This window comes from Odocoileus virginianus, chromosome 1 (assembly GCF_023699985.2).
Source record: "Odocoileus virginianus isolate 20LAN1187 ecotype Illinois chromosome 1, Ovbor_1.2, whole genome shotgun sequence".
Classification (NCBI taxonomy): domain Eukaryota; kingdom Metazoa; phylum Chordata; class Mammalia; order Artiodactyla; family Cervidae; genus Odocoileus; species Odocoileus virginianus.
This window is the reverse complement of record NC_069674.1, coordinates 96,888,561-96,912,481: the sequence shown is the minus strand read 5'-3', so window position 1 is coordinate 96,912,481 and position 23,921 is coordinate 96,888,561. Positions and strand designations below refer to the sequence as shown.

General features: G+C 38.4%; 2 protein-coding genes across 12 annotated transcripts in view; one reads left to right on the top strand and one right to left on the bottom strand.

Annotated features, from left to right (window-relative positions):
• Positions 1 to 8,442, bottom strand: part of ASNS (asparagine synthetase (glutamine-hydrolyzing)) — a 139,547-nt gene extending 131,105 nt beyond the window's left edge. For 3 of the 6 annotated variants that reach the window (XM_020898988.2, XM_020898989.2, XM_070471145.1), the window contains exons 1-2: positions 8,151 to 8,442; positions 7,497 to 7,570 (exon numbers count right to left, since the gene is read on the bottom strand). The gene's annotated coding sequence lies outside the window, so the exon portion shown is untranslated. Of the gene's footprint in view, positions 1 to 7,496; positions 7,571 to 7,851; positions 8,116 to 8,150 lie in introns of those variants that run through there. The other 3 variants (XM_070471147.1, XM_070471149.1, XM_070471170.1) reach the window with 1 other exon arrangement.
• A 240-nt stretch (positions 8,443 to 8,682) lies between these two features.
• The window catches only part of C1GALT1 (core 1 synthase, glycoprotein-N-acetylgalactosamine 3-beta-galactosyltransferase 1), a 61,545-nt gene continuing 46,306 nt past the window's right edge, over positions 8,683 to 23,921 (top strand). For 4 of the 6 annotated variants that reach the window (XR_002314766.2, XM_070471137.1, XM_020898984.2 and 1 more), the window contains exon 1: positions 8,683 to 8,905. Coding sequence is in view for 4 of the 6 variants with exons in the window: in XM_070471137.1 (XP_070327238.1) it covers positions 8,899 to 8,905 (7 nt within the window). In the remaining 2 variants the exon portion in view is untranslated. Of the gene's footprint in view, positions 8,906 to 9,361; positions 9,457 to 23,921 lie in introns of all 6 variants that reach the window. The other 2 variants (XM_070471134.1, XM_020898981.2) reach the window with 2 other exon arrangements.

The window sequence follows — 23,921 nt, the reverse complement described above, 5'->3', positions numbered from 1 at the left end:
GGAGGGGCGACCGGGATGGGGAATACATGTAAATCCATGGCTAATTCATTTCAGTGTATGACAAAAACCACTGCAATGATGTAAAGTAATTAGCCTCCAACTAATAAAAATAAATGGAAAAATTAAAAAAAAAAAAAGAAAGAAAATTTTCAAAAAAAAAAAAAAGAAATAGCCATACTTTCCTGTTTCTTTGTATGCTTTTTTATTTTTTTTAATGAAAACAGGAAATTTTACTATTGTAGTATGTACTTGGGACTTCCCTGGTGGCTAGAAGGTAAGGAATCCGCCTGCAACGCAGGAGACCTGGGTTCAATCCCTGGATTGGGAAGATGCTCCGAAGAAGGCAACGGCTACCCACTCCAGTATTCTTGCCTGGAGAATTCCATGGACAGAGGAGCCTAGCAGGCTACAGTTCATGGGTCACAAAGAGTTAGATACAACTGAGCAAATTTCACTCACTCACAGTATGTACTTGGAAGTAAGATTCTCTCCTTTTCACAAGACTTGCTACTTTTTGGTTGCTGAAAGGCTGAAGCAGTCAGGTTATTCAATGCTGATCCCAAACTATTACTGCAAAGACTATATTCTTTGTCAATGTGGTCATTGAAGTCTGTTTCTTAGCTTGTGTTCAGCTAGTGTTTTGATAGAAATTTCTTTGAATGCTGGGAACCTCCAAGTCTCGGCAAACTGGCACTGATCTTCAACTTGCCAGGCTTGCACTGTGCCAAAGGATCAGCCCAAGAAAAAGCTGAGGGTCTTCTCAGGTGTTTTTTGAGCATGTGTCTTATCCTGGGCACATACATGGTTTTCTAAATTACCCCATTTACAAAGTTGCTTTTATTTTTTAAAATGTTTAAAAAATATTTATTTTTATTTATTTGGCTGTGCTGGGTCTTAGTTATGGCATGTAGGATCTTTAATCTTGGTTGCAGTATGTGGGATTTAGTTCCCTGACCAGAGATCCAACCCAAGGCCCCTGCATTATGAATGAGGAGCCTTAGTCCCTGGATCACCAGGGAAGTCCCCTTAATTGCTTTTAAATGTCCTAATTTCCCAAAGAAACTCTCCCCAGTTTTTCCCTTAGCCAATCTGCTATAAGTTTCAACCGTAACTTATGCCCCAAGTGTCTGAAGATTTTTCATTTAGCTTGCAGTATTTTCAAGCTGTCTCCTGAGTTCTGAGTGGAACAGTGAGCATCGTCCTTTAGGCTGCCCCCTCTATGACTCTGCTTGGGCTGCTACAACAAAATAGCACAGCCTGGATGGCTTAGATAACAGAAATTTCTCATAGTTCTGGAGGCTGGAAAGTCCAAAATCAAGGTTCCTGCCAATTCCATTTGCCTCCTCACTGTGTCCTCACATGATGAGGAGACAGACAGAGAGCTTTGGAGTCCCTGCTGACAAAGGCACTAACTAGCGCTCCTGGATGACAGTCTCACCATATTACTTCACTAACCTCTAGCGCAGGATTCCCAGGTGGTGCAATGGCAAAGAATTCACCTGACACTGCAGGAGACGCAAGAGATGCTGGTTAGATCCCTGAGTCAGGAAGGTCCCCTGGAGAAGGAAATGGCAACCCACTCCAGTATTCTTGCCTGGAAAACCTCGTGGACAGGGGAGCCTGGCGGTCTACAGTCCATGGGGTTGAGAAGAGTTGGACAGGACTGCACGCGTACACATACACACAGGGGCAGTGGTAGTGGAAGGACAAATAAATCACTACAAAACCTTCCTATTATTTTGAAGTGCCTCTTTGATTCAGTGCTCATTTGGTTACTGTAAACGTTCAACTGTTTTCTAGAGTTGTCACAAAATTGATTGTTTCTGCTTGTTTTTCAATGTTTCTGTAGAAGAATGGGAGCGGGAAGCTTCCTACTCTGCCATTTTGCTCTTTTCATTCAAAAGACTGAAATTTTGCATGCTTTTCAAAGATTTATGTTTTCCTAAGGCCAAAGCTTTCAAAAGGCTTTTTACTTATAAATGAAAAGAACGATTCAGATCACTCTTAAATGAAGTGATAAAATATGTTTTAAAGAATGGAAAAATTATCCACTCAAACTAACTTAACCAAAAAAGTGTAACTTAATATAAGAATACAATGTAGGGATTCATGGATCTCAAGAGTAATGGGCCATTAGTGGGATGGAGGTCATGGGAAATCTGTGAGAAGCTAGAAAGTGACTCTCCTCCCTTTCTCTCTCTGTCTCTGTGACAGCACCAAAGCTCAGAGTCGTTTCTCAGATAGACTGCTTCATTTCTCCGTCTATAATGGGTTTCCCTTACCTAGCGTTCACATGTTTGGGTTACAAGCCCCTGTTTGTGTTAGAGCTTCAGTGTTCAATAGAGAGCAACTAAAACTGCTCTTCCAATTCCAAATCCTCAGAGGAGAGGATCTGATTGAGTCAGATTCCTTCAAGGATCAAACTCTATCCAAACAAGATAGTATATACACATACATGGTTAGAGAGACCAAACCTCTAGATGGGAATTGGAGGGAAAAAGGGAAAGCAAGAGAGCTCTTCTTAATGGATGATGGACAGAAAGCCAACAAAGTATCTATCCAACCCATTCCTAGATCTAAAAACCTTTAAATAAAACTTAAGAGAAAAAAGAAAAAAATTGTGCCACTTTACATAGCTAAAATTTGTCCGTTTTTTACACTAACAGAGGTAATGAACACATTTATAAATAATTTACTGCTTAGGGATTCTAAAGCATCACCTACTTCATTTACAACAAATGTTTTCTGCTTTTGTTGAGCCACCAGGGAAAATAATTAAGGTATATTCTGATGCTTATTCCAGGGAACTAGAGCAACACAGGATAACCCCAGGGAGTCCAACCTTCTAAGCTGAGTCTATTTCTCTGGTTCCTCAGTGCACACGTGGCAGACTCTGCTTTCAAGCTAATAACTTGTGACTCATGCTGAGTCCTCTTTCCTTGAGGTTAAAAGTATTTCCTAGACTTTCCTTTTTTCTTTATCTCCTCCTCTGTTCTCCACCTTTATTCCCTTTACATGTCAGTCTATTCAGACAATAACACTAGCCTTTCCGACTATCTCAAAATCTTGGTTGATTTTGTGCACATGTAGCTGCAAGGAAAAAAAAACTGTTTGGAAAATGCTCTCTCAGGTTCCACAGAATGAAAATACTGTATCCTAGCAGGAATTTTTAACGAAATGAGAAGCGCCATTGAAAAGCATGCTGTCTCCAGAGAAGGAAGCTCTGTCTCTTTTTTCTAGGGTTCTTCTTCCTATTCAAGTTAATAAAGATGGTAGCTAGTTGGGGTCATCTACAACCACAAATACTCTGATATCTAGTTTAGTCTGTAGTTTCATCTAGTTTAGAGTTACAGCTGAGGAGCAGAAAACACAACAAAACCTGGAAGTATGGACAATTCATCCATTACATTATCAAGACTTAAATCTTACACTTAAGTCTTGTCTTACTCATCCTCATATATTTACCTCTGGACCTAGCCACAGCACCAAATTGTACATTGCCTGTAATTGCATAATCTCTACTTCTGATGTTCCATTATATAGTGCTTTCCCTTTTGTGCCCAAGTCCTCCTCTCTGAAAGAGAAATACATGTTTTCTACTATTTATTTTCTTGCTGTTGGGTGCAATTTTGCTCTAGAATAAAAGCTTAGACTTAAATTATTGGTTAAATGTATGTTTATTACTAAGTATGTTTAACTACTGTTACCATAAAGAGGGACACACACCCAACCACAATTACAAATTAATTTTTGAAAAGAGAAAGGAGGCAGTCATAGTTATTTATTCTTTTAAACAGGCAATAAAATTTCAACAGGGTAATAAAGTGAGATCTGACGTATAATAACTAACCATCCTGCTATACTCTTAAATCCTAACTTCTTACTATGAACAATACTAATATTTTACAAAGTGTTAGTCGTGTCCAACACTTTGTGACCCCATGTCAGGCTCCTCTGTCCATGGAGTTCTCCAGGCAAGAATACCAGAGTGGGTAGCCATTCCCTTCTCCAGGGGATCTTCCTGACCCAGGGATTGAAACACCATCTCTTGCATTGCAGGTGGATTCTTTACCATTTGAGCCATCAGCAAAATTAGTTATTTGTTATCACTTCTCAAAAGAAAAGTTTCCATGGTACACACTCCTAAAATATTTAACTTATGAATCTAATGTAATTAAAAGAATGATATAATCCCTGTCACATATAATCCCACTGACTACCTTTTGAGGCCAGTCAGGACTGCTTTCTCCAATTTATCAATAGGAAAATTGAGGTTTAGAGGGCTTTGATAACTTGATACTCAGCTAATTATTGATAAAACTGAGATCCTTACTGAAAAAGAACAGACTGTTCCTAAACCAGAAGAGAAGGTGGCACAGAAGAAAAAGATGTCCCAGAAGAAGTTGAAGAAACAAAAACGTATGGCCCAGGAATAAATGCTGCAAAAAAAAAAAATGCAAATAAAAGTAAAAAACAAACAAACAAACAAAAAACTGGGAGCATCATTCACATCTCAAGGGTTCCACTGCACTATTCATTATATGTTTCTTATAGGACTGTCATTTTTCAGATTTCAGTAAGATTCACAACTCATCTCCCTATGATCATGTTAGAAAAACCTTACACTACAGGTGTCAGGGGTCAAAAATAATACAAGCATGGTAATGTTCCCCTTTAAATGAAAAAGATACTATATTGCACTTCATTCAGTTGTTCACTCATTCAAAACAACAAATAATCAAATACCTAGATTCTGCTAGGTAGGCTCCACTATATCCAGCTGTTTACTAGTTACTTTTGCTGTACAACAAATTATCCCAAAATTTAATGGCTTATAACAACAAATATTCATTATTTTACAGTTCCTGCAGACTTGAATTTGGGAGTGGCTAAGCTGACTGATTTTGGTTCATGAACTCTCTTCGGGTACAATAAAGATACTGACAAGGGATGTAGTCATCTGAAGGCTTGGCTAGGCTGAAGGATCTGCTTCCAAATTCACTCACATGGCTGTTTTCAGGCGTTCTCAGTTCCTCACTGAATGTTGGCTGGAAGCCTTAGTTATTCATAACATGGGCCTCTCTCTAAGTTGCTGAGTGTCCTTATGACATGACAATTACCTTTCCCCAGTGAGCAATCCCAGAGAGAACAAGAAGAGAGCTGGCATATGTTTTATAAGTTTCCGCTTAGAAGTCACATTACAGTATTTCTACATCCTTTATGAGAACAAGTCACTAAGTACAGTCCAAACTCCAGGTGAGGGGAATTAAGCTCAATTTTTGAAAGAAGTATCAAAGAACTTGTGAACATATTTTAAAACTACTATTCCAGTAGTTTTAATTTAATTTATAATTAAATTCATTTTATATTAAATTCTAAATAGTTTATAGTTTTAGAAGTTTAGTTGCTCAGTCATGTCCAACTCTGTGACCCCACGGACTATAGCCTACTAGGATCCTCTGTCCATGGAACTTTCCAGGCAAAAGTACTGGAGTGGGTTGCCATTTCCTTCTTCAGAGGATCTTCCCAACCCAGGGATCGAAATCAGGTCTCCCACACTGTAGGCAGACGCTTTACATCTGAGCCACAAGGGAAGTCCATTTAATCTATACATTATTATATAATTTACAGAATTTAATCTATATTAAATTTATTACTAAAGAGTTGTTAATCTAATTGTAATATTTGGATATTTAAAGGAAAACTAAGTTTATTAGAGAGTGGTTTTTGCTTGTTTCCATTCTGTGTTCCCATTTTCATCTTACCCTGTTTATTAAAAAATTCTACCTATAGTGCTAAATAAATAATGACTTTTTCCATCTTTTTATACCAATTAGGAATTTTATTCAGTGCTTGTAACAAAAACAACAAAAACCTTAAAGAGAATGGATTTATTTTCCTTCATACAACAACAAACCCCTTCATATAACAACAAACCCAGAAGTGAGGAGACCAGGGCTGATAAGCTGACCCTTCAAAGCAATCACAAACCAGTCCCTCTGGCTATGCTATTATTTTGCTGCTGCTGCTGCAGCTGCTAAATCATGTCAGTCGTGTCCAACTCTGTGTGACCCCATACACCGCAGCCCACCAGGCTCCCGTCCCTGGGATTCTCCAGGCAAGAATACTGGAGCGGGCTGCCATTTCCTTCTCTAGTGCATGAAATTTTGCTACTGTGGTTGAAATAGGGCTGCTCCACATCTAACATCATATCACTGTTCCAGGTAAGATAAAGGACAGGTATAGGTCCAATGGCTAACAGGAAATTTCTTCCATAAAACTTTGAGCCTCTCCTAGCAACATCTACTTTCATTCTGCTGACAGGTCACATGGGAAACCATGGCTTATAAGAGCCTGAGTAAACAAGTATTTTTAATTGGACACAGTCACCCTGAAAAAAAGTCAGAGTTCTGCAAGCAATAGAGAAAGGATTTTGGTTGAATCAACTTTCAGTCTCTATCACCTTGCTCCAAGGAGCTGTGACACACATTATTCTGCTTCAAGGAGCTTTGACACACGTTACTGAAACACACTCCAGATAGATAAACATACTGTTCAAGGTTAATCTGTGTTTCAAATGGGAGAATCTGGTCATTTTGCGTCTCACGTGTAAATTATATTTTTCAAAGTAACCACAGTTTTCTTTTTTTCTAGTTGATAACGAAGAAAAATTGGCTGACATTAATGTCATTTCAAGGAATTTATTCAAGAAGACAGCTGTACAGTTGTGCAAAGGTACATGCATTAAGAAACTCATCACAGAGTTGTTTAAAATAGTAAACATTTGGGGGGAAAACCAGAAATGAATCAATAGAATACTGGTTAGATAAATGATGGTACATCCACTTCACACTATGCGACTTTTAAAAATGATGTTATTCATGATATATTTTTCATGAAAAAAGAACTGTGTATATAATAAAATCCAGTTTATATACACTGTATTACTATACCTTTATATATTTTTATTTTTAGAGATGTCTGGAGTATAACATGAATTTTTAAAAATTGTTATCTCTGAATTATGGCATTTGGAAATTTTTTTTTTTATATTTGTTTGAATAAGTGTACATTGCTTTCATGAAAATAATAACTATTTTCAATAATACCCAGAAGGGTAGGAGGGGCCTGATTTGATCTGGTAGTTCTATCAACATACCTTCTTGCCACTAAGAAAATTATCTTAGACATGCTGTAGCTGAGCTTACCCTTGGAAGGGTTTCCTATGTTTGCTCACTGGAAAAAAGATTATTCCTTATTCCTTACAAATTTTAATAAAATTAAAATAAGAATCCTGAGGCATTTTGTTCTATTTTGCTTTCTATTTGGTACACTTTGACCTCGAAGGGTCTCTTATTCCTGTCTCACAGTGGCTGTGGAAGGCATAGGGCGTGAAGGTGGGCAATAATTACATACACGCTGGAGAAGAGAGAAGAGATGGAGGTGAGGATCCAACAGAGAAGTCTGGAGGCATCGCCCAGAGAAAGAGCACTAACCTGGATATCACATACTTGCACTTCTCTTCCAAAACAGGCCTCTCAGTTTACCTTTCTGACCACAGTTTTCTCATCTGAAAAAATGAGAGGTTTAATAAGAATCTAGACGTTTTAAAGTTCTTCCCGAAGATTCTTTCGGACCTATTAATGATATATCCTGGTAAACTACACTAAAGCTGAATCTAAACAAATAAAAGGGAACAACAATACTTTATTTACATTGTTTACTATTCCTCTCCAGCGCGTTCAAAGTAACTTGCCAAGGTTACACAGCTAATAGCTGGCGGGAATCAAGATTCCAGCCCAGAGGCCAAGGCACTAAAGAACTGCCTAGGAAGCCGGGTAGTTTTCTCACCTTCAAACTAGACTTTGTAGATAACACCAATAAAGTCAAGACTTGATCCCACCTCCTGACTGCTGTGCGGCTGTCTCAATCGCTGGAGGGCTCCTCGCTTTCTAATCCAAAAACAGTTTTCTGACACAAAGTCCCTTTGCCGACCAAAGGTGAGGCGGTGAGGTTTTGGAGAGCTCCGAAGAAACTTCCGGCCACTGCCTGACAGCGGTGAAGTAATGACAGAACCAAAGCCCATGTGTGCCTTCAGCAGGCTCTGTGGTATCATTAATTGGGTTCTCAGCCCCTGCTCATTCACATACCTGGTTATCCCACACTCGTTTGCGTACCTCATCTTGCGTATTTCCTCTCATTAAGGCCAGAGAGGTACTGAGTTAAGAGAGTCGGGAGGAGGGGATAACAGGGGTAAAAAGAACGGTTTAAAAGCAGGCTAGAGGCCATAAGACTCCTGAGAGGGAAGAGCCTGTTTCTTGGACAAAGGTTCCAAGGGTATTCGCAGCCCTGTTCCCTGATGTTTCACTGCTTTGGACCCTCTCAAGGTTCGGAAGCTAGCGCAAGACCCTACAGCACCGTGAGGAAGGTGGAGGGCTCCACTGAGGTGCCGCAAGTGGGCTGTGACTACCCCTCATAGAAGATGCGACTTCCCAGACCCCTTCGCACAAGGGCGGGGCGTGCGCTCGGCCGCCAATCCCCGCGCCCGCACGTCGCTGTAGCCCCGCCCCACCCTGCCCCCTCTCGCTCCGCCCTTCCCTGGGGCTGGTGCGGCGGCGATGACGTCAGCGCTAGGAGACCCCTGGGTGGCGGCTGCGCCGTCGGCGGCCCGTGGCCGGAACGCGCTGCGGGGAGGGGCGGAGCGAGCGAGCGGGAGCGCGCGCTGGGCCCGCCTCGGCCGCCGCCGCCGCCGCTGCCGGGGAATAATCTGGGCGGCAGCGGGCGGCCCCGGCCAGCAGCCACGAGCCACTTCTGCGGCTGCCCAGCAGAGCGGAGGTCGCCGGTCTCGTGTCGTCCCCCTCTCCGCCCCCCAGGAGGGGCGAGAGGGAGCCGAGGCTGATGTCAGGTACGGCCGGCGGAGGCGCCCTCAGGCTGTGGGTCCAAGGTCTCGGGTCCCCTTGCCCTTCCCTCTGGGAGAGTGAATGTGGGGGGAGCGTGGAGGGTGGAACCCCACCCCTGGCGCCGCCAAACAGGTGTCTCGGAGTCGCTGCCGGGTCTGGGGACGTGCGGGCTCCTGAGGGAGGCGCGGGGCACTTCCTGCTCCCGGCGTCTCCGCGAACTGCCTTTGGGGCCGCCTGCCCGCCGGGCCGCTATTTTGTTGACTTGTAACCTCCTGTTAGTCGCAGGTCCTTCCCTTTCGCCCTCGGGTGCCCCTCGCCTCTTCGCGCGCCGCCTGCCGTCGGGTGGCGACGGTGAGGCGCGGGCTGCGCTCCGGACCGCGCGGCTGGACCACTTAGCGGTCCTGCCCCGCCGGGCCCTCCCCCCGCGGAGCTGCGGGCGCTCAGGTGTGGGCACCTTCCAGGAGAGCCGCCGGGCTGCCGCGTCGCACCAGCGCCCAGCGAGCCGGAGCCTTGCGCAAGTGCTGGGGGACTGCCTCTGAGCTCTCTGGATCATCAGGTTTGTCTGGCTGATTTGTTCTTTTTAAATTCCCCTGCCTCTGGCAGAATAAGCTAGGCAGGTGTGTTGGGGCACTGCTCCGTGAAGGACGCAGGACGAGTTTTCTCCTTCCCGCCTTCCTCTCCCACCAGGTGTGATGGGATTAGTAGGTGCTGACAAACTGACTTTACGGCTTTGAATTTGGATACATTGTCTGCTCAGAAATTGAGCGAAATGTAGGGGTGGGGATTTATTCTTGCCCAGCACTTACCCTCTCTCTTTATTTTCAAAAGACTGGAACTTAAACATCACACGCCTTGGAAAAGTTGACTGGAGATTTAGAATCTAGTTCTCTCAGTGCCTTGTAGTTATTGTGCTATATCGTTTTAGAGCATTTCAGATTGAACACTGTTTATCCTAACCATGAATTGGTTTCATCGTGATTTTAAAACTTAGTTAAAAAGTTAGAATTTAATGCAATAGAGTGAGTGAGTAATTAGGCCAATGTGAAACGGACAGAAATGTGTTCATTTACCAGAAATTGGGCACTGAATATAGATAGCTCTGCCTGGGTAACTTCAAGTTATTTAATTCTGGAGTTAGTTTAGAGGGTGGGAATCTGAGTATTTAGGAGGTAAAACTAACTTTTTACACTTTTATCAAATAAATGTCAAATGAGCCTTGTGCACATGATATGTGTTCTAAGTATTGTGTATAGTAATTGTATTTATTTCATTTTCTGCCAGCGTTAGTGTATATTAATGTACAGTTTAATTGAATGTAAAGTTTAAAGCTACCAAACAGTTAATGCTTTATACCATATGTTAAGTAAGACAGTGATTTAGTAAGGAAAGTATGACTCACTTAAAATTCTTCACAGGAAAAGTGTGTGGTTTTTTAGTTATGGTGAAGAACTATTAGATGTTTCTCTTAAATTTCCCTCAAATTTGTGTTTTTCTGTATCTTTTTACTTTGGGTTCAGCATTTTAAAAATATTTTGTGGGTACTACCCATTTAAAGATAGATATTCCCTTACATATGCTTTCTGGGGGGTACTGATTGTACTAGTTTGTATTTCTGAGTAAATTCAGTATCCAGAAATTATTAGAATATCACAAAGTCATTTAGGAGTACATATCAATTATGATGGCAACCCACTACAGTATTCTTGCCTGGAGAATCCCATGGATGGAGGAGCCTGGTGAGCTACATTAGTTCATGGGGTCGCAAAGAGTCAGACACGACTGAGCGACTTCACTTCACTTAGTCATAGAAATAGAAAAGTGTGTCATTTAGATATATGCAGTACTACTATTTGTGTATTGTGCTCACTAACATAAAAATTGTATTATACAACTTATACACTTTATGGACCATGGTGATTTTAGAGTCTCAGTGTGGAGAAATTATTAATTGGAATTCTTGTGACAGTGCACCTATAAACAAACATTAAATGGAAAATGGACAACGTGATGCTGAAATTTAATTCTGATTCACTTAAAATTTTAAGCTTCCCAATACAGCCATGTTAGTTTTACAATATTTGTTGAGATTTTAGTAAAGAGGCTAGTATAAAACTATAGCAAAGTGGAAGAAATATGGCAAAATTCTTTTTAAAATAAGGGGGTTGGGAGCGGGGGGAGATGCAGAATTCTTCCATGAAAGAGAAGTTAGCATTTTATCTTGAAATCTAAATGAGTATCGAATATGTACTTAAATTTTCATTTTCCAGCTAATTCAGATGTCCTACAGGAAAATGCAGGCCAAAATCTATAATGTGTGAAAATAAGAAGCGTCCCTTGAAGAAAAAAATACAAAGCTGTTATATGTGAAATGGGGTAGCCTAGAGGAAGGTAGAAGAAACCAAAAAGAAAATCCAAGTTAAGTGTGATCTAGACTCTAGTGTGAGCTACCTGGCACATTGAAGGGACACGTTGAGGGCAGAGAGAGGTGGTATTAAATTAGGGAGATTCTGAAACAGGAAATCTGATCAGTTTACAATGAAAGCTACATGTTAAAATATTTAAACTGGTACAGGTTGGATAATTGGCAGATTTGAAACTATGTACAGCTTAATAGACTCATTTGCATTTTTGGTCATTGTGTTAGCTTCCTAGGGCTGCTATAACAAAGAGTACAACACACTGAGTTATTTAAAACAACAGAAATTTATCATTTCACAGTTTTCGAGGTTGTAAGTCTGAATGAAGGTGTTGACAGGGCCGCGCCCTACCTTCTGGGGAGTTATCTGTTCTGTGCCTCTTAGCTGTGTGTGTCACTGGCATTCCTTAGCTTGAAGTTGTGTTACACGAGCCTCTGCCCCTGTTGTCACATGGCGTTCTCGCTGTAGGTCTGTCTTAGTGTGGTGTTCTCCCCTTTTTGTAAGGACTTCAGCCATACTGAATTAGAGCCCACCGTGCTACATGCCTATTAAGTTACTTCGGTCTCGTCCAACTCTTTGCGACCCTTTGGACTGTAGCCCACTAGGCTTCTCTGTCCATGAGATTCTCCAGTCAGGATGACTGAAGTGGGTTGCCTCCAGGGGATCTTCCCAACCCAGGGACTGAACTGACATCTCTTAACATCTCCTGCGTTGGCAGGCAAGTTCTTTTACCACTAGCACCACCTGGGAAATCTTTGGCACCATGTAGCAGACGAAATCAGAGGGGGCATTGAGAACAGAGTAAATTCATTTATCTGCCTCAGTACCTACTGTGTGCCAGGTCATAGAAGTAAAACAGTGAATAGGTGGACAAAAATCTCTGTCCTCATGGAACTAACGTTCCAAAACCTTGGTTCTCAAACTGTGGTCCCTGTAACCTCTGCATCACCTGGGAACTTGTCAGAAATGCACAATTTTTAGGCTCTATTCTGCAGACTTGTTGATTCAGAAATTATTTTAACAAGCTTTTCAGGTGACTGATGTAGACTCAGGTTTGAGAACCACTGATCAAGATGGAGAAAAGAGGCAATACTCAAGATGAGTAAGTAAAATATGTAATATGTTAGATGTTAACAGGCGCTGTCAGTAAGAGTAGGGTGGCTCAGGAAGACCCCCACCCCCACCCCCAGCCCCAGAAGTAAAGGCCCGAAGGAGTTGAGGAGTAAGCCATGTGAGTATCTGGGTGAGTTGTGTTCCCAACAGAGAACAGCACGTATAAGGACCCTCAGGTATTTGAGGAACAGCAGAGAGTCCAAAGTTAGAACACAGCAAGGAGCAGATAGTAATAGGTTGGTTTGTGAAATTTCTGTTTGTTCCTTTTTAACCTGCAAAAACCAAATACTAGGAGAACAAGAGAAAAGTGTGAGGGTAGGATGCCAGGTTAAACCTAGTTGCCTATGTAAGAATAGACTAGTATATAATCTAGATATATTTTATGCATTCATTTGGCAATATGTGAACACATTTGAATCACAACTAGGGGGAGTGCTACTGATGTCTAGTGAGTATGGGCCTAGGATGCTGTTGAACATCTTACAGTGAACAGGGCACCCACCACAACAGAGAATTACCCAGCTCAGAATGTAAATTATGTCAGGGTTAAGAAACATTGGCTTAATGGGATTTACAGAGGTTGGGGCATGGATAGCAGAGGAAGGGTGTGTTGTATAGATAGAAAAGACAGTGGGAATAGAGGAGCGCACTGCACTGAGGTGTTTATTGAACTGTAAATAGTTCAGAATTGCCGAAACAGAAGTAGGGGAGAGATGGGGTGCATACTGTACCTATATGGTAATGCAGTTCTTTGAAAGCAAAGTTATGAAACAGTAGGAAAGCTAATACAGTATTGATTTTTTATTAAGCATCATTCACCTTAAGGGTAGACTAGTATTTATATTTTATGTATTCATTATATAACTTTGTATTAATTTTTTCCAATATTTATAGCCTACACCGTTCATCTGCAAGTTTTTTCAAATTGTCATTAATCTCCAAAGAAGTTTTCCAGTATTTTTATTGAAAAATATCTGCATAAAAGTGAACCCAGCCAGTTCAAACCCATGTTGTTCAAGGGTCAACTGTAGTTACCTTTGATGAGAACCTGGGGTAGAGATGGGAATGAAAACATACTCTTTTCTGTGTTTATGTGTATGTATGTATATATGCACATGTGTGTATATGTATGTTTAATCTATGTTTTCAGTTTGGGTTTGTTTTGTTTGTTTTGTTTCCTGTACATTAGCAATACCTTACTAACAAAACATTGTAATTGCCAAATGTGCCAAGATTTTCCTAATTAGTGTAAATCAACCATTGTTCTTAACATCTACAGTGTATTCTCTGGTAGAGATGTACCATATATATTTTTTAAACTAGCTCCTCATCAGCAAACATCTGTGGCTGTGGCTGCCATGAATATCTTTGCACAGTTCTGTGTTTGTGTCCATAAGAAAAATTTCTGATCACGAAATGATGTGTCAAGGCACACTTGAAAAAGTTTACAGATGCTGTCAAACTGCTCTTCTCAAAAGACAGTATGTGTATTCTGAGAAACAATATAGGAGCGTCAGTTTTCTCTCATGTCAGTGTCAATACTGGCTGTTACTAAGCTTAACATTTTTTGCCATTCTGATAGGTTAAGAATAGTATCTCTTCATTTGAGGTTTACATTTCTGTAATATGAGTGAAATGTGAACATCCTTGACCATTGTATTTTTTTCATTCAAATCCTTTACTTTTTTAAACTTGTTATGTTGTTGATTGTCTTTTTTATGATAGTTTTTATTATTTTTTGCTGTACAGATTTTGTTAAACATTTTATACAAAACATACATTTTAACTAGCAGTTTCACTGCCAGTTAATTAAATGAATATCCTCATACAGTTTTACTATATTTATACGTTTTGGGATTTGAAAAAAATCTCGGTTCATGATATAAAAATGTAAAAAGATGTTTTCTTCTAGTTTTACTTTAATTTCATTTTTTTAAAGTATTGAAATCTTAGAAAAAGTCAGAATTTGAAAGAAATAGGTGGAGATCCAGATGGTTGCTTTTTTATCTTTTCCCCAAAAGATTATTATTTCAATATCCTTTCTTGAATAAGCCATCTTTTTCTTGATTTGAAATGCTATGTGTACTATGCATTAAATTTCCCTACGTACTTGGTTTTTTTTTTTTAACAGACTCTATTTCAGTCTGATAAGGACCACCAGGGATATATATCTTTAGGCTAACAAAGTGAGGTTAATTAACTTGCTGCTGAGAGGGAGATCACACACCAGAGGAACTGCCAGAAGGGATAGTGTTATTATAGGATTCTGGGGAGGGGTGGAGTTTAGACAAAATTTAAATGAAGCAATATCTGATAAGACACAGCAAGACTGTGTACCGGGTTAATTAACATCAGGCCTGAGCTGAGAAACAGACTTAAGAGTCCCGTTTCCTTGGAGACTACAAAGTTAAGATAAATGTGTGGAATGTTGTGTCTGGGAAACCCTTATCTGAAGCTCCGGGTTAGAAATTGAGGCTGCTTCTGATTAATGATTCATCATCCATGCAAGAGTGGGGTGTTCCAGTCTCACTGATACACTTTCAAATAATTCTGACAGTCTGTAGAGAAAAAAGGTTTCACAGCAGTATATCTTTAGTATGAATTAATAGAAGCATTAAAAACATTTTTTCCAATCCACAGGTACACTGATGTGCCTGTTCAGCCAGAATATAAAATTGTTTTAATTACTCTACCACATGTTATACTCACATGATTATTTTTCCAAATAACATATAAAATATTTTTTACCATGTTATTTAATTTTTAAAAATCTTGTGTCTTAAGTAGATCTGCCTAGATTGAGTCCACCCTCACAGCCCTTTCCCAGGTATACGCCTCAAATTTTTTAACGTGGACCATTTGTAAAGTCTTTATTGAAATTGTTGCAATATTGCTTCTGCTTTATGTTTTTTGGGTTTTTGGCCACAAGGCATATGGAATCTTAGCTCCTCAACCAGGGATTGAACTTACACTCCCTGCATTGGGAAGCAAAGTCTTAACCACTGGACCACCAGGGAAGTCCTTACTCACATGTATATTTTTCCAAACTTTTCAGTTACATTATTTAACTTTTAAATATCTTATATTTTAGTTGGGATGACATTATGTAGATATAATTTACCATCTTAATCATTCTTAAGTGTACAATTCAATGATGTCAAGTACATTTAACTTGTGCCAACAATGACTACCATTTTCCAGAGTTCTCTATAAAATGGAAACTTCCTACCCATTAAAGAGTAGCTCCACTTTCTCCTCTCCTACCATTCCCTGGAAATCACCATTCTACTTTCTGTCTTTATGATTTAGCTAAGTTTCTCATATAAGTGAGATTATTATATAGTATTTGTCTTTTTGTGACTGGCTTCTTTCATTTAGCACAATATGCTGAAGGCTTATCCATGTTGTAGCATATGTCAAAATTTCCTTACTTTAAAAGGCTGAATAATATTCCATCATGTATATATAACACATTTGGCATATCCATTCAACCATTTGGGTTGCTTCCACATATTATGACAATGCTGCTATAAAAACGGGTATACAGATATCTTTTTGAGACCCTGCTTTGAATTCTTTCGAGCATATACCCAGAAGTGGAATTGTTGGATCATGTGGTAATTCTATTTTAATTTTTTCCACATGCTTTTTCCTGAAGTTGCTATATTATTCTATATTCCCACTATTAGCACACAAACATTTTCATTTCTCCACATCCTCACCGACACTTGTTATTTTCTGGGTTTTTTTTTTCTTTTGATAGTAGCTGTCATTAATGGATGTGAAGCCGTATCTAATTGTGGTTTTGGTTAGCATTTCCATAATGATAAGTGATGTTGAGCATTTTATTTCATGCTCAGTGTGTTCACGCCTATTGGCACTTGTGTATCTTCTTTGGAGAAGTTATCTATTTAAGACCTTTGCCTGTTTTTGAATTGTGTTTTTGTTGTTATTGTTAAGTTTTAGGAGTCCTGTATATATTCTGGATATTAATCCCTTACCAGATACATTTGCAAATGTGTTCTCCCATTCTTTGGATTTTCTTCTTACTCTATTGATAATACCTTTTGATGCACAAATTGTTTTTATAAAGCCAAGTTTGACTGCCTTTTGATGCATGCGCTTTTGCTGTCATATCCAAAAAATAATTGCCAACTCCATTGTTGGGAAGCTTTTGTCTTATGTTTTCTTCTAAGAGTTTTATACATTTAGGTCTTAGTTTAGATCTTTGATCCATTTCAATTTTTGTATATGGTGTAAAGTAGGGGTCCTGCTTCATTCTTCAATGTGTGGATATCCAATTTTCTCAGTACCTTTTGTTTAACAGACTGTCCTTTGTCCAGTGAATGGACTTGGTCCTCTTGTCAAAAATCTTTTGACCATGAATGTGAGGGTTTATTTCTGGGCTGTCTGTTTTCTTCCACTGGGCTGTGTATCAGTGTCACCCTCTTTTGATCACTGAAGCTTTTTGGTAAGTTTTGCAATTAGAAAGTATGTGTCTTCCAGTTTTATTCTTCAAGATTGTTTTGGCTCTTTGGGGTACTTTGACATCCCATATAAATTCTATGATGGGTAATTCTGTTTCTTAAAAAAGCAACATTGGATTTTGATACAAATTGTGTTGAACTTATAGATCACTTTAAATATTATTGATATCTTAACAATATTAAATCTTCCAACCCATGAACATGGGATGTCTTTCTGTTTGTCTCTTTAATTTCTGCTGAAGATGCAAAAAATATTAATGTTCTCATTGAAAAGTAACAAAAAGGGTATTTTCACTTTCGATCTTCTGAATCTGAAATTGGAATGGTTTTTAAAATAGAGGTGAAGGCTATTTGTTAATATTTTCTATTTCTGTAGTTTTAATAAATTACTAATAGAAAATATTTTATTCTCTTTCAGATAATATTTAATTCTATTATAATTTGTATAAGCTGAATACACATCAAAGAAAATAATACATAGTTCATGCTATATGTCTAGTTCATAAACTTTGGATTATATAAGTGTATAAAAGTGTCAAGTGATGGGACTATATGATTTTTTTATTAGATTGGTGCAAAAGTAATTGCAATTTTTGCATTGTTGAAGTTTGCCATTTGATATTGGAATACATCCTGAATAAATGTGGTTATGTTACACATCATTTTAATGTGCATTTCTCACTTTATGTTTTTTTGCTAACTTATTACTTACTGTTTATTTTATATTTATTTTGGACTATAGAAATGTTCAACAAAATGCAAATTTGAAAATTTTTCTTATTTGAGTTCAAAATGGGTTGTAAAGCAACAGAGACTACTCACAACATCAGCAACACATTTGGCCTGGGAACTGCTAACAAACGTACAGTGCAGTGGTGGCTCAGAGGTTTTGCAAAGGAGACGAGAGCCTTGAAGATGAGGAGCATAGTGACTGGCCATCGGAAGTTGACAATGACCAACTGAGATCATCATTGAAACTGATCCTCTTTCAGCTACACGAGAAGCCACTGAAGAACTCAATGTCAGCTATACTCTGGTTCTTTTGCATCTGAAGCAAATTGGAAAGGTGAAAAAGCTTAGTAAGTGGGTGTCTCATGAACTGACCAAAAATAAAAAAAAATTGTTGTTTTGAAGTGTTGTCTTCTCTTACTCTATGCAACAACAAACCATTTCTCGATTGGATTGTGATGTGTGATGAAAAATGGCTTTTATATGACAACCCGTAACAACCAACTAGTGGTTTTAACCAAGAAGAAGCTCCAAAGCATTTCCCAAAGTCAGACTTACACCAAAAAAAAGGTCATGGTCACTGTTTGGTGCTGCTGCTGGTCTGATCCACTACAGATTTCTGAATCCTAGAGAAACCATTGCATATGAGAAGTATGCTCAGCAAATCGATGAGAAGTACCAAAAATTGCAGTGCCTGCAGCAGGCATGGGTCAACAGAAAGTGCTCAGTCTTCTCCACAATACCCAACTGTTCATCGCACAACCATTACTTCAAAAGTTGAACTAATTGGGCTACAAAGTTTTGCCTTATCTGCCACATTCACCTGACATCTTGCCAACCAGCTACCACTTCTTCAAGCATCTTGAGAACTTTTTGCAGGAAAAATGCTTCCACAAGCAGCAGGATGCAGAAAATGTGTTCCAAGAGTTCCTCGAATTCCAAGGCATGGATTTTTACACTATAGGAGTGAACAAACTTACTTCTTGTTGGCAAAAATGTGTTGACTGTAATGGTTCCTATTTTGATTAATAAATAATGTGTTTAAGCCTAGTTATAATGATTTAAAATTCACAGTCTGAAACTGTAATTTCATTTGCACCAACCTAGTATTTAGTAAATTATGTAGTATAGATGAAGAATACCTATTTGGAAAAGATAATTTCAACTGCACAGGCTTCCCTGGTGACTCAGTGGTAAATAATATGCCTGCCAACGCCAGAGATGTGGGTTCAATCCCTGGGTCAGGAGGATCCTCTGGAGAAGGAAATGACAACCCACTCCAGTATTCTTGCCTAGAAAAATCCCATGGACAGAGGAGCCTGGTGGGCTACAATCCATGGAGTAACAGAATCAGACATGACTTAGCAACTAAACAACAGTTTCAACTGTGCGTCCCACATACACACACTTAGAACAGACATTTGTATGCATTTTATAAGCCAAGCAATGTGTTAGATACTGAGGAGATAGGGATAAAAGAGTCATAGCTGTTGTTCTTGAAGAATGTAGGGGAAAGAGATGCACATACATACTATGTATGCACATACATACTATGATGCAGTGTTGAGTATATAGTAGGAAATGTGAATGAAGGAACAAGGAAACATCTGATGGAAGAGCAGTTAATTTGATCATGGGCGATGGATAAGACTGGTCATGACAAGTACTGAAACCAGGGTAACCATGAAAGATAATCTTGCATTTATCTGGTAGACATAACTGAGGCAGGCACTCCAGACAGAAAGAATAGAATGGCCAAAGTCATCCATATGAAAGACCATGGCATCTTGGAGAATGTCTGAATAGAGGCTTCAGGTAAACTAGAGCTAGATTTTGTTCTCCAAGTAAGCAGGATGGGCATGATCCTGTGGCACTGGGAAGCATTTTTAAAAAATAAGACTGCTATGTGAAGCCTTTATTTAGTTGTTGGGAAAGAGCAATAAAAGAGCTGAGCCCAGGGGAAAATTATCAAGGAATGGAGGGAGAAAAGTGTCCACAGAGTGTAAAATAGATGTGGAAATATAATCAGGTTTGTGGACTTGGGGCATGAATAAGGACATGCCCTCTCATTTCAAATCAGCTGACATTTTTTGTACCACTGTCTTGTGAAAAGCATCATAGTCAGCAACTCTGAGAGGTAAGAAACTATTTCTTGTCTTCTGGGAGTTTACATCCTGTAAACATGAGAAAATATACTAATGACTGAATCCTTAGTTCCTAAGATAGTATTTGATACATTGAAAGGTACTCAGTCAGTAGTGCCTCCCAAAGATTTTGTAAAACCTCACAGTCATGTTAAAAATCTCAAAAAAGTTGTGTAAATCTCAAAGTGTAATTCTACTTTTAAAAAAATATTCCTACTAGTTCTAGGTTAAAAGATCAAAATGTGAGAATGCCTTTTGCTGTTCTATGAGTTTCACAAATATTTTTTGCATCCTCAGTGATTTCTGTAATATCCAAAGTTAGTGCTATATTATACTGCTTTATATCAAATTAAAGAAAGAGAGAAGGGGAAAGAGTGCCATACAGATTTCTTTTCACCTCTGCTCTACTTAGTGACTAACGCTCAGACTGGGATTTCCAAACATGAGTATACCTACCAGTAATTCAAAGAGAATTAAATCTAAACCCAATGAAAAGAGCACTGAACTAAGGAAAAAGGCTTACTTTAAACATTACTGTTTGAGTCAAGAAGGAAAGTCGGATACATCATGTTCCTTTTTGAGTTTTATTCACCGAGAAATCAGAACTCTTAAGTCTCTATTTATTTCATGATATAGCAAGCTATCAGCCACCATTCAGTATTTTTGGAGAGAAAAAATTTGTTTCAAAATAATGCAGTAATTAATTCTCAAAGTGTGATCCAAGAAAAGTGAAGTCCTTTATATTGTTTTAGGAGGTTGATAAAGTCAGTCTGTTTATACTAATATCAATACATTATTTGCTTCTCTTTACTCATTCTCATATAAGTTTGCAGTCAGGTTTTTTAAGTAGCTACATAATATATGATATTGCAGCAAATTGAATGCAGAAGGAGATATGGAGTTCCAGATCCAGGTGGCTTCTATTAAACCAGATGCTGAGATTTGCAAAATTTTAAGCAATGCTACTCTTCTCAATAAGTTTTTTAGAAAATGTAATTTTTTTTCATAAAATAAGTTGTAAACAGGTAGTTGTAAACATAACTTATAAAACAGGTAGTGGATTTGTCACTACTATTTATGAATTAATATATATTTTCATTTTAATTTTTAATACAAATCTAATCAATAGATGTAACCCACATAAAAGCTGTTAGATCTTCCATGATGCAAGAGTTTAAAGGGATCTTGAGACTAAATTTTTTGAGAACCACGCAAGTAATGTATGAGCTTGCTTGGTGGCTCAGACGGTAATGAATCTGCCCCCTGGTTTGGGAAGGTCCCCTGGAGAAGGGAATGGCTACCCCTCTGGTGTTCATATTCATCGCACTCAATTTGGAAAAATTTTGGAAAGAAAAATAGTTGCCACTGATTCCACCACTGAAATTAGAAATTAGAGTTGAAATTAGAAATGAGAAATTTTTAACATTTTGGTATATATATATATATATATTTATATATATATTTAGTTGCTTTTTTTAGGATAGATTTTATTTAAAGCACAGAACTATAATAATATTATATATAAAACTTTGCATCCTTTTTTCACTTGCATGCTAACCGTATTTCCACATTATGTAATTTGAAAAGTTTAGTGATTCTAAAATATTCTACTTAGTGAATGTGATAGTTAATATATATTATTGATTCTAATTTTTCACTATGAATCTTCCATTTAGTAGAGAATTGAGGGCTTTTATACAGGCATTGTTTAAATGCTTTTTTATATTTTATTAAAATGATTTCCTTCAGAGTTCAGCCACTAAGCTACAGTTTGAAGACGTAGAGGGGAATACACTATAGAAAATTTTAAATTGTCTTGAGTTTTTAATGATACCAGATCAGGTCACTTAGCAAAATATCAAAAGTATCAGCAATTTATGTAACTCTTTTAGCCTGTATCATACTAGGGAAAGATTAAATGAATGAATTTAAATCACTTAGCACAGTATTCTTTGCATTGAATCATCATTCACTGTTACCTATTTTTATTTGCTAGATCATATTTTATTATAGATTTGGCTGTGATTTTTAATGTTGTATTTCAGATATACAGATGACCAAATTTTCTCCATTGCATTCAGCTTTCAACATTACTGTTTGAAAGTTCAAAACCATTGAATTCCTGATCTCTTATATGTGACCTTTTGCCCCTTTCTATGAAAGTTTACAGAATGGTTTTGTTGACTCAATTGTTGTGAAATTTTATTATAATGTATCTTTATGGGTCTGTTCTTATTCACTGTGCTGGGTATTACTGGATCTTTTCAGTCTGGAAATTTCCTTGAAATGTTTGATTGTTGGTATTGTCCTCTCTCTTATCTACATTTCTAATCTTTAGTTATCAGTTTTCTTGTTTTTCTATTACCTTGCCATTTTGTTCACTTTTAGGGTAATTTTCTTAACTTTTTCTATAGCTGTTGTATTGAGATTTTTTATTTTCTTATATCTTAATTTCTTGAAGTACTTTTCTTTTTTTTTTTGGAACAGACCATGTTGAATCTTTGTATTGTTTCTGTTTTATGTTTCAGTTGTTTGGCTGAGAGGCATGTGAGATCTTAGCTTCCTGACCAGGGATCAAACCTGCATCCCCTGTACTGGAAGGCAAAGTCTCAACTGCTAGACTGCCAAGAAAGTCCGTTGGACTTCTTATTGTCAGGAAGAAAATTTTTAAGGTGCTGTCTTGTTCTTATTTCAAGAATTTGATGGCATGACTTTTTTTATCTTCCAGGATATTGATGTTTGCTTTGGGTTTTTTAAAGTTTTCATGTCATTACATAGTCCATTTCAAGTTACTTTAAATTTGACTATGTTAATTTTTTTCTTTCATATTACAGGTTTTCTTTAAAATATCTGGTGACTCTTAATTGGCCATTTATATTTTAGAGTAGATACTTAAAAGATAACTGAAATATCTATACATGTCATTTTGCAATAAGGAATTCATGCTCTGAGCCACAGTCAGCTCCCGGTTTTGTTTTTGCTGACAGTATAGAGCTTCTCCATCTTTGGCTGCAAAAAAATATAATCAGTCTGATTTCAGTATTGACCATCTAGTGATGTCCATGTGTAGAGACTTCTCTTGTGTTGGTGGAAGAGGTGGTTTTCTATGACCCAGTGTGTTCTCTTGGCAAGACTCTGTTAGCCTTTCCACTGCTTCATTTTGTACTCCAAGGCCAAATTTGCCCTTACTCCCGGTATCTTTAGATTTCCTGCTTTTGCATTCCAGCCCCCTATAATGAAAAGGACATCTTTTTTGGGTGTTAGTTCTAGACGGTCTTGTAGGTCTTCTTAGAACCGTTCAGCTTCTTCAGCTTTACTGGTTGGGGCACAGGCTTGGATTACTATGATGTTGAATGGTTGTCTTGGAAACAAACAGAGATCATTCTGTCATTTTTGAGATTGCACCCAAGTACTGCATTTTGGATTTTTTTCTTGACTATCAGAGCTACTCCATTTCTTCCAAGGGATTCTTGCAAACAATAGTAGATACAATGGTCTAAATTCGCCCATTCCTCCTTACTGTAAAATTCAGACTTAAATGGAAGAAAGTAGGGAAAACCGCTAGACATACCATTCAGGTATGACCTAAATTAAATCCCTTACAATTGATTATACAGTGGAAGTGACAAATAGATTCAAGGGATTAGATCTGGCAAAGTGCCTGAAGAACTATGGATAGAGGGAGGTTCCTGACATTGTACAGGAAGCAGTGACCAAGACCATCCCCAAGAAAAAGAAATGTGAAAAGGCAAAATGGTTGTCTGAGGAGGGCTTACAGAAAGCTGAGAAAGGAAGAGAAGCTAAAGGCAAAGGAAAAAAGGAAAGATATACCCACTTGAATGCAGATTTCCAAAGAAAACTAAGGAGAGGTAAGAAAGGCTTCCTCAGTGATCAATGCAAAGAAATAGAGGAAAACAATAGAATGGGGAAGACTAGAGATCTCTTCAAGAAAATTACAGATACCAAGGGAACATTTCAAAGATGGGCACAACAAAGGATATAATAAAATGTTAGGTCTGTATACACCTGACAGAAGCAGAAGATGTTAAGAAAAGGTGCAAGAATACACAGAACTGTACAACAAAGATCTTCATGACAAAGGAGGCAAGAATATACAATGGGGCAAAGACA